This window comes from Gossypium arboreum, chromosome 3 (assembly GCF_025698485.1).
Source record: "Gossypium arboreum isolate Shixiya-1 chromosome 3, ASM2569848v2, whole genome shotgun sequence".
Taxonomy (NCBI): Eukaryota; Viridiplantae; Streptophyta; class Magnoliopsida; order Malvales; family Malvaceae; genus Gossypium; species Gossypium arboreum.
Window position 1 is genome coordinate 2,439,587 of NC_069072.1, and position 10,517 is coordinate 2,450,103.

The window sequence follows — 10,517 nt, forward strand, 5'->3', positions numbered from 1 at the left end:
GACGGATACAGTAAACGGATCTCCATGGTACACCGGAACGTCTAATGGCGGCAATTAATCCTTTCCCTCTATCAGAGATAATACAAATATTATCGTTGCTAATAACATACCTCCGCAGGTTGGTAAGGAAGAATTTCCACGATTCCATGTTTTCCTTATCTACAATGGTAAATGCTATCGGGAGCACGTTCCTGTTGCCGTCTTGAGCAACCGCAAGAAGTAAGATCTGTGTATATTTTCCATATAGCCAGGTCCCAACCACTTGCACAAATGGCTTGCAGTGGGGAAATGCGCGTACACATGGATCAAATGTCCAGAACATCCGATGGAAAATTCTTTTTCCCGACTATAGTTGGTCATCGGGCCGTAATAAGGTCGTGTCTGTAACTCAATGACGGTCCCTGGTACGTACTCCCACATAGCTGCTATCCATCCTTGTAACTCGTTATACGATGCATCGAAATCCCCATACAATTGTTCCATTGCCATCTGTTTTGCTATCCATGCCTTTCGATATGACACTCGATACTAAAATCGTGCTTGTATTTCGGCAATCAGTACCGAAACTTTAATGGTCGGCATATCCTTCACCATTGGCATGATACACCTACAGATAGTTTTAGAATCAAGTTTTCGATGATCTTCTGTCATACGTGTTGATGTACATGTGTGAGGCCCAACAAATTTGCGTATCTCCCACATCTGCGAATTTTGAATAAATGCAGCTCGTACTCGCCAATTGCAGCCTTTCGCCGACTTCCAACGCTCTCCAATATATAATGTCGGTTTAGACACTGCAACTTTATAATCTATTGATATATTCATGCTATACTGCTTAATAGCAAATACGCACTCTTCTTTACTTTTGAATCTCTGGCCGACGAATAACTTATCAGGATCAGAATTTACGGCCAGTCGGTGAGCAGGAAGTATTTCAGGGTACTCTAGAAACTCGGCTACATGCGCCGCATCGGGGTCTATGAGCGACATGTGTGGCCCAGGATTATTGTGAATCACAATACGTCGCATCTGGTTCCCGACCGAAGACGCGTTAATGTTTCCATCGTCATTCACATCTTCATCGTCAATATCATCGGGGACATCATCCACATCGGGATCACTATCACTATCGACTTCTTGATAACAAGGACCACTACTATCGTAACCATCATCACCAACCACATCCATATCGGGTGTAATATTAAGATCGATATCGATCCCATGTATAGTCGATTCACTATCAACGTACGATATTAGAGCCACCATGCACGGTTCTTGAGCTCTATGTTCTTCACCATATGCAATGAGATCTTCATTTTCCTCCATACCGGCTAACTCAGTAAATAAGTGAATCGGTGTATTTTTGTCACTCCCATTCCCACAATAAAGAGCGATCATTGTCTATACGTCTTCGTCGTCTACAAGTTCCATTTCAGTGAATTTGATTGGATCTGTCGAAACTGGAAACTTGTAAAAAAGTTTTGAGATCCTTCTCCCACAACGTCTAACAATTTTTGCGTTAATTCTTCCCTTCATATCATCCAATGAGACATTTCTATTAAATCTCATTGCTATTTGTTGTCGACATTCAAATATGCATCCAACGGTTGTTGTCAAGATAATTCCATCGAAATAAACGCATACAAAAAATTGATTATCCATCTTAAATGCTCAATCTGTTAAAAAATAAACAAACTTTCTCAAAATAATTCCGAACACCAAATAAACTACTTATAATAAAAAAAATTAATTACTCAATATGCATGCAATTTTTTCATTCATAAACTCATAGTTTTTCAGTTCCCATTTTATACATAAACAACATTTATCTTTACATTTAACCATTTAAATTCAGTTCTATGTTTTCTTCCATCTCCGACCCTGTATCTTCCTCTAGAAAATACTGTACAATCCAATTTAGATATTCTTGATTCTTTTCATATTCATCTTCTACAATCCAATTTGGCAATTTCTCGGGATCTTCTTCCTCTTCAATTTTTATAGCGGGTATTGAATTTAGAAATTCTCTTGGTAATTTCCTAATATCTAATTTATCCATCCATGGTATGTCAATCACATTTTGCTTCCCAGTCAACTTTCGTGAACCTGTACTTTGTCTCGCTATTTTCCTTGCTCCATAAGAGATTATAAACTTTACGAAGCATATAACTAGAATCCAATAGGTTCGTTATTTCATCAGGTAATACCAAATATGTTGCCATTTCTAACAATATCTATAACATGCCAAATAAATTTCATAAATATTATCTAATTAACCTAAAACGGGTTTTTAGCCTAATAATATAAAAATAAAATAAAATACCAAAATAAGTTGTTTGAAAGATTAAGTGCCAAAAGTGCCAATAATGGTACTTAATCTTTCAAACAACTTATTTTGCTAATTTATTTTATTTTTAAAATAATAAGGGTAAAAACTACCTAAAACACATATAACAAAAAATACATTCTTTACATAACATAAATAGACTTTTTAGGGTTTTTTACAATAATAATAACTAACAATAATTATGATTTTTACTAACAATAATAATAAGGGTTTTTTCTTGACAATATTAATAACTAACAACAAAAAAATAAAATCAACAATAATAATAACGGCAAAACTACAATAACAATATAAAATTTCATTATTTAAAAAATTATACCTTCTTTTTTCCTTCTCTTTCTTTTTCTTCTCTTCTCCTTTCTTTCTCTTTATTTTGTTCTCCTTGCTGCTGATTCTTGCTCCCGGGGTTGCTGGTTCTGCTTGGTTTTATAGTGCTTAGGTGCCGCCTGTGGGACCCATATAACTAGTGCCGCCTCTGCCACCCACATGTCCCATATTTTTATTTTTTTTCGTTTTCAGAATTTTTTTTTTACTATACCGGTACTGTTTGTCAGGGTGGTGCCGCCTGTCAGAATGGCGTGACCACCCTGACTATACCATTTCAGTAATTAACTTTTTAGGTATACTATTTTGGAATTTTTTAAATTTTTTATACTTTTTTAATAAAAAACCCGAAATTTTGCTTTTTCACTTTATTTTTTTTCCTTATAAAATCAGGTGATTTGGGTGATATCACCACTTTTGGCATTGCCATTCAATCATCTCTCCCTCACAAATCCCACATCGAATAAATTTTTACTTTTTTTTCCTAACGATGAGCAGTAGGCAGTAGTACCTTTCTGCTGTCGCAAATGCATGAAGAATTAAAAAATAAAAAAATAAAAAATTTGTGGCCATGCATAGGCCAAAAGGGAATATTTTTTCTCAACAGCATCTGCAAATAGCAATGATGAAATGAACCAATTATACACTCTTTCTTTCCCCTTTTCTTGTTATCCTTATGCTCTTAACAAAAACGTGTTTTCCTCATCTATTTTTTTAATTATAAAATAGTCTATATTTAAGTTTCGTATCTGTCTCTCTTAATGATGTTGTTTTTAGTATTTAAATTTCCGTTATTCTCTTAAGAATACAATATACCTTACCATTGCACCTAACCACTTGTTGGTATCTATTATTTTATTTTGTCTATATTCCAATTTTACAAAAAGGGATGGGAAAATCTTTTCTCTTACTTTCAATGTTTGATGATAATTATATTAGGTCTCGATTAAGCTTGAAGTTAAGTTGGATTAAAATTTTAAATAGAGTATAAGTTTTTTCTGTATAAAGATATTGGTCTGGAGAGATATTAGATTGGTTGATCTAAGAATCAATATATATGAGATGGTTGAACCAATATTTTTTAAAGATTTATTTAATTAAATCGATTGGACTGACGAATTAGTGAACTGGGTGCCGGTTCTTTATTTAAGAAAAAGGACATTAAGCTCCCTATTATTCAATGAAGAAGATAACAGTTTAGCTCGAATTGATTCTAGAGAATTTTCAATTAACACACAATAATCTGGTTTTAAAAATTTTGATCCAAAACCGAATAAATTAGTTTGATTTATTGTTTCTCTTAGCATTTTAAAGTTCTTTCCAACAATTTAAAATATAAATTTTTTTACGTTATAAAAATAATTATAAATAAATTAAAATTAAAATTAAAATTTAGCTTCAAATGATTTTGTCTTTAATTGGAATTTGATACTTAGCTTGAGATTGATCAAATATTTATTTATAAATTTAAGTTTGGTTCGAAACATGATCAAGCTATTTGAGCTCAAGCTTAATTAAGCTCGTTTACTAATTTTTGTACTCAAGCACAAGCTCGACTTGATAATTAGATAAAGGGTTAATAATATATATTAAGGGTAATAACACAATTTAATAATATAAAAATATAAAATATAGAATATTTGATAAGGCTCGTGAGTCATTTGAGTCAAATATTACAAAACTCGAATTCAACTTGATCAATAGCTCAAGCCTGTCAACATAATTATTGAATCGAGTTTCAAATTTTTTTAATTGAATTTAAGTAACTTATGGACACCAAAGCCTCGCTGAAACTCTAACTTTAAAAAAAGAATACAAATTTTAATTCTGAAAATGATATTATTAAGCGAGAAGACCACAAATTCTAAACGAAATGTTATATTTGTGTACTGAAAAACTAGTAATGATTGACAAGTGTTTTTAGTCATGTTGTGTACAACTGACACTTAACCAAAAGGATTAGGGCATAAAAGTTAAAATCTCAAAAAGAAATGACACTTTCTGTTTTCCATTCTTACACATGATGCCCCTTATCCTTCTTAAATGGTCCCCATTAGTAAGCTGGCATCGTAATATGAATGAATATCAAAACAAGTAATTTTCGAAAAGTAGATTAAAATGTGTAAGTTCTTTTTGGTTCTTAGTGAATATATTATGTATTTTTAGTTTCACAATTCATACAATTTTAGATAATTTTTTAGTTTCGAATCCTTTAAGTTAGTTTAACTATACCAAAAAAATAAAACAAAAGTAACTTAAAACGAAAAAATAACTAAAAATCAAAATATGCCACAAGAAAATGACGCACGCAAGGTTTTTAAATAAATACTCTTAAAGTATTCTTATTACTCCACAAAAGAAAGAAAGACCTTTATTTCTAGTTGAATTTTCTAAAATTATAATATAAATTAAATTATCGATAGTTAAAATTAAAATTTATCTACAATTAAAAATCTTAAAACATTTGTTGTAATTTTTATCATTTAATTATGCATAAACATATATATTGCACTTATCTATGCACTCTTATCTATAAAATTAAGCCTTTCAAAAAGAAATTAAATAGTGATCAAAATTAAGTATTTTTCCCCAACTATATAGATTACTACTCTCATTGAAAAATAACTCTTAGAATTTACGTTTTTTTAATAGGATTTACTTGTCTAATTTTGTATTTGATTTTCGTATAAATTTTAAATTTTAGTCATTTTACTTTTTACTTTTGATTCAAAGAATTTCATGCATTAATATATTTATATTTGATACATTAACATCGTATAAGTTCATACACTCTTAATAAACAATAATATGTCATTTTAATTATATTTATTATTAATAAATTTAAAATTTATTAATTCTTTATATTTTTATTTTTTTTCCGTCCATATTCGAGTTCAGGCTACTCTTCCCAAAAAGGTTATTAACTTATTAATTATGTAACTTAATAGAATTTATTAAAATGTATCCCTAGCAACAATACTAATATCAACTAAGTTAAAACTCAATCGGTAACTAAATTATAAATAAGATAAATAAAAAGATTAAATTTATAAAATTAAAAGTAAAAGTCGAAAGTATATGAGCACTATGGACATAATTAAAACTTTTTTACTATTGTTTTACCCAAAAGTTAAAAAAAAAAAAAAAAAGGCTAGCTTCTTAACTGTACAAATTAAGTGACTAACGCAAAAATCCGTGCTACCTTATGTAACTCTAGCATCTCTCTTCTTCTGTCTTTCAGGGCTTTAACCGAACCCACTGGTATCGACCGTCGACTGGCATATCCTTGACAATATCATAGTTGTACCTGCAAAAATAAAAAGAAAAAAACTTTGTTTGTTAGTTAGTTAGTTAGAGACTGGGATTTTTTTCTGATTCTATGAATGCTAAATTGCGACATTGCGGTGACAATGCTTATCCTACGCACCAAGGAAATGGAAACAATACTCACTTTTCCATGAATCGTTTTTGCTCGTAGTTTTCAGCTACTGTGAAAAACTCGTTGATCTCCTCTTGTGAAGGCGTTTTCGGCTGCTTTGCAGGTGAAGGTGGCGTTTTTATCTCCGGCGATTTCATTTCCTCTTCGGTTAATGGAGTTGTTTTTTGACTGAAAAAGGTGAAAAATGCAAATGAGGGTTATAATTTATAAAACGTTGAGTTAAGGAAACGAGTCAGTTTTTTTTTTTTTTTAAATATGAAGGATAGTGTGAGTGTACACTGAGCTCGCTTAAAAGGGTGAGTTAAAAGAGAAACGATTCAGCTTTTTGAATTTTTGAAAATTTGAAAGATAGAACTAGAAATAAATGAAAAAAAGAAGAAGAAGAGATAGTCATTAATGAAGGAATTAGTGAAAATTAACCTGAACCTGTTGACGTTGATGCACGTCGAGATTTCAGTTTCGAAACTCTTGGCCTGCAAAAAATAACATTCATGAGCTACGATAAGGTAAATTAATTTAAAAAAAACGATCAATTAAACCTCATATGAAACGGCAAATCTTTTGACGAACCGTTCCGTGATTTCCTTTCTATGTGTATTTTTCTTCATTTCTCAGCAACCAAACTGGAGAAACATAAAAGCACAGAAGGAAAAAAAAAAAAAAAACTGAAACAGAAATTCAAACTTCACCTTTAGATCTACGAATCTCAAGCTATCCTCGACAACATCACAGCAGCCATTGCTAAAACAACTAGAAAAAGAAAACTCGTCGGAGCTAAGTCTGCAACACTTTTCACCGGCGAATACTACGTCGGAAGTAGCAGAAGCAGCAGTTATAGCGTTGTCCAACTCAACGTCCGCCGGTGAAGCTAACGCCAGTTCCTGTAATTCTATAGAAACAACGGATTTTCTTCTCTTCGATAACAATAACCTTTTTTTCGAAGCTTCCATTTCCGCTCTTTCTACACTTCGTTTATAGCTTCTCATACAATCGCCCATTTTTTTTATTCGTGTGTGACAATTTTATTTTATTTTATTTTATTTTGCTTTTTTCGATGGAGAAGAGAGTGTTTATAAACAAAAAAGCGATCGATCGAGTGATGAAATGGTTTATTTGCAACCGTTGATATCTTGGATGGTGGAGATTTGTTTTTTTCCCTTGTTTTGGTACTTTGTGTGTAAAATGTATACGTGGTTTCTAAACTCCGTTATATGTGACACCGTGATCGACCTGGAATAAGAATAACGCCGTTACCGTCTTTGGTCTGCCGTCACGTCAACTCCCTCTGGCTGGTTGGTGGCTACATCTAAAAAACTTGAAGCATGATATAATTTTTTTTTTTGAAATTGCTGGTATTTTTTTCTAATTTTATAAAATAAATAAAATTTATCATAGTTTTAAATTTAGATTATATTTAAAATTTTCACTAATAATGAAAAATATTATTATACTTCAGTGAATTTCTAATTTTAATTTGTGGATAGAAAAAATAATGTTTGAAGTGCTTGTGTTTTTAAATAGAATTCGACTTGACTTGGAATTTATTTGAAACCCTTGTGACCTTGAGTATGAGTCAAAAACCGAAATGAGATTTTATGATAGCTCATGCAATCTTTTATATATAAATATATATATATATATATATATATATAACAATTCAAGGTGTTTCTATAAAGACGAGGTTGTCGCGGTTTGTGATGGTTCATCCGATGAGCCAAGAATTATAGCAAATAGTAAGTTTGGGTTCCTTGATAGGTTAGTAAACGAGAAAAGGGATGGGGTTATGGTGGTTTGTTACGGTTCATCTAACGAGTACAGATCCATAGAAGATAGTGAGTTCGGGTTCTTTGGCGAGTTAATACACGGGAAGAGAGTGAGTGATAGTTGAGAGAGAAAGAGAGAGATCCCCTTTTTCTTGGATCCAGATGGTCTTATATAAAGGGCGTCATCAGTCATTCTTGATGTACCATGCCTCATTCTCTTATTACTTTCGCATTCTCTAGAGCTCAACCGACTTACTAACATCTCTTCCTCGTAAGTATAGATTATCGTATTAAGACAAACAGATAAATGCAATGTACGGATGATAGATATAACATAAAATTTTAGCAATAGGCATAACATGTGAATGGATATGGCATATGAATGTTACCAATACTTTAAGCAATAATAGACCTAATTATTCCCTTCTGTTTAAGGACTTATTGTACTTTAAACCTCTATAATCTTTGATAGTTATTGCCACCATAAATGTATAACTGATATATATTGTATTCTGGAAAATAATAATAATAATGAAGATACCACCTTAAGAAATACATGATGGGTAGATGAAATTTTTAACACATGCAATAACTCTAAATTTATTAACTTTCGCTAAACATGCATATAGAAATGAATTCTAATAAAAAAAATGGGATCTTTGTACTGTAAAAATAATGCCTTTGAGTTATTAGAGTTGTTATTGGTCAGATGTTATTTAAGGATTGTAACAGATGGATTAATGTAGGAAAATAAATGCAAGATAAATATCCAAGGTTTAAAAAAATTAAATATTAAAAAGATATGACGTTTGTCGATTGAGTCTTAATTTAGTTAAAGAATGTAGATTCAAGTGCACTGAAGCGCATTATTCTCTTATTTATGAATTGGGGAAGAGCTATGGATAATTTTAGTTATTATGTCAAAAAAAACAGATATGGTCAGAGATTATAATGAGATTATTTAAAAAAAAGTCACATTTTAATAAAAATTTTAGTTTGAATATCAATATTTATATTGGCTTAGATGTTTATCTCTTCTTTAAGGATTAAAAAAATAATTTTTTCATTTGTGGGTGTTAAGGTCTCTACTTGCTCATTTTAAATTCATTCATGAGTGTAATGATAAAACACATTGTATTCTTAAGTTTAAACACTCAAGTTGTCATTGTTGAAAGAGATGGTCATGAACCTTGAAAAAAAGCTGCGCACACATTGTGTGTCAATAAAGCTATTGGTTTATTAGCAAAAAACTTCAAACTTCTAATTAATATGAAGTCTTGATTAACACTAAGTTTAGAATTCAAATCTGACCTTAATCCCCCCCTCTTCTTAAATATATAGACTCACAACACGTCATGTATTGTCCTCTACGAGAATTTTGTTTTCCAATTCTGTCGAAAGTTTAAACTCTAAGTTTGGATCCTCAGCACTTCAAGTATAGTCTTGAGTGGACACTTTTTATTTTGAATAATCTTTTTATAAGTTCTGATTATATTTACTCTTTTTGACACAATGCTTAGAACTACCCCAAGTTCTCCTACATTGACAGTAATACCCATACCAATTGAGTTAAGACTCAATCGACAGATTTTAGATACTTTTAAAATAGTATATGAATGAAGACAATCATGAACCATCTTTCATAATAAATTTTGATTGGATATATTGTTGAAACAAGAGTTTCAAAGGATGCAATATGCAATGTGCTTAATATGAAATTTCAAGATAAAAGCAAATGAGGGACCAAATTAATTAAGGTCCACAAAGTTTCAACTTCAAAAGGCAATGTTTCTAAAGTCGATGACCCTTTTCATCATAGTTGAACACTTTGCGGCTACCTTTATCAACATAATTCATCATTGAGAGCTTTGAGAGATTCCCTTTACCGTCAAGCCACGATTGGAGAAAATAAAAACCAGCTATAAAAATAAAAGGCAAATATTTTTATATTAAAAAATTATATGTACTAATATATAATAAAAATCTATTTAATATATACAACGAAAGTTGAAAGGGTAAGATATGTCCTTGTTTTGTAAGGTTGAGTTCGAGTTTTTTTTTTTAACTGTTCATAATAATTTGATTTGTTTTAATTTTATATTTGACGATATATCTTTTATTGCTTTTGAACATAAATTTGATAAAGTTTTGATGTGATTTTTCTTAAATTAATTTTAAGTAAATAAAAAATCAATAGCTTTTATATAGCAACTTTTGGGAAAAAATATTTTTTTATGTATTTTAAATATTAAATATTTATTTTTACACAGTAAACAAAATTAAATATAAAATAAAATTCAATTTGGTTGGATTATGTTAATCTTAGCTTTTAGTATGCAATTAGTTTTGAATACTCGTGAATCTTTCTTGGTTTACAAGTTGTAGTTATATATATATACATAGTAAAAGTTTTGTAGAGACTCGTGTATTAAGAGTTGGATTACATTGTATTCTTTCTATTAAAAAATGACCAAATCAATCAATGTACATTAAATCAAAGAGAAATTGGTCTTTTTGTTAAAAGTTCTGTTCATTTCTCTATTGTAAAAAATTAGTCCCTGTACATCACCATGAGGTATACGTGGCACACCATATATAATTGTCTAGTTATTTCGTCAATCATGTCATCAATTTGCTCTTTCCA

The 10,517-nt window shown here is 30.7% G+C and overlaps 1 protein-coding gene across 2 annotated transcripts; it reads right to left on the bottom strand.

Annotated features, from left to right (window-relative positions):
- Positions 1–5,700: 5,700 nt before the first annotated feature.
- LOC108475556 (cyclin-dependent kinase inhibitor 7-like) lies at positions 5,701–7,211 on the bottom strand. Of its 2 annotated transcripts, none has more exons than XM_017777533.2 (4): positions 6,800–7,211; positions 6,537–6,583; positions 6,123–6,278; positions 5,701–5,978 (listed from the first exon to the last, which is right to left on the bottom strand). In XM_017777533.2, the coding sequence occupies exons 1-4, from the start codon at positions 7,106–7,108 to the stop codon at positions 5,909–5,911; spliced, it is 582 nt and encodes a 193-aa protein (XP_017633022.1). In that variant the 5' UTR covers positions 7,109–7,211; the 3' UTR covers positions 5,701–5,908. The 2 variants fall into 2 exon arrangements, with proteins under 2 accessions (XP_017633022.1, XP_017633021.1); XM_017777532.2 differs by having other exon boundaries at positions 6,531–6,583; positions 6,800–7,210.
- Between the last annotated feature and the right edge of the window lie 3,306 nt (positions 7,212–10,517).

Coding starts and splice junctions, on each gene's coding strand:
- LOC108475556 (XM_017777532.2), bottom strand. CDS start 7,108: ATGGGCGATTGTATGAGAAGCTATAAACGAAGTGTAGAAAGAGCGGAA. Junction 6,584..6,799: donor TGAGATTCGTAGATCTAAAG/GTGAAGTTTGAA, acceptor TATTTTTTGCAG/GCCAAGAGTTTCGAAACTGA. Junction 6,279..6,530: donor ATCAACGTCAACAGGTTCAG/GTTAATTTTCAC, acceptor CACCTTTTTCAG/TCAAAAAACAACTCCATTAA.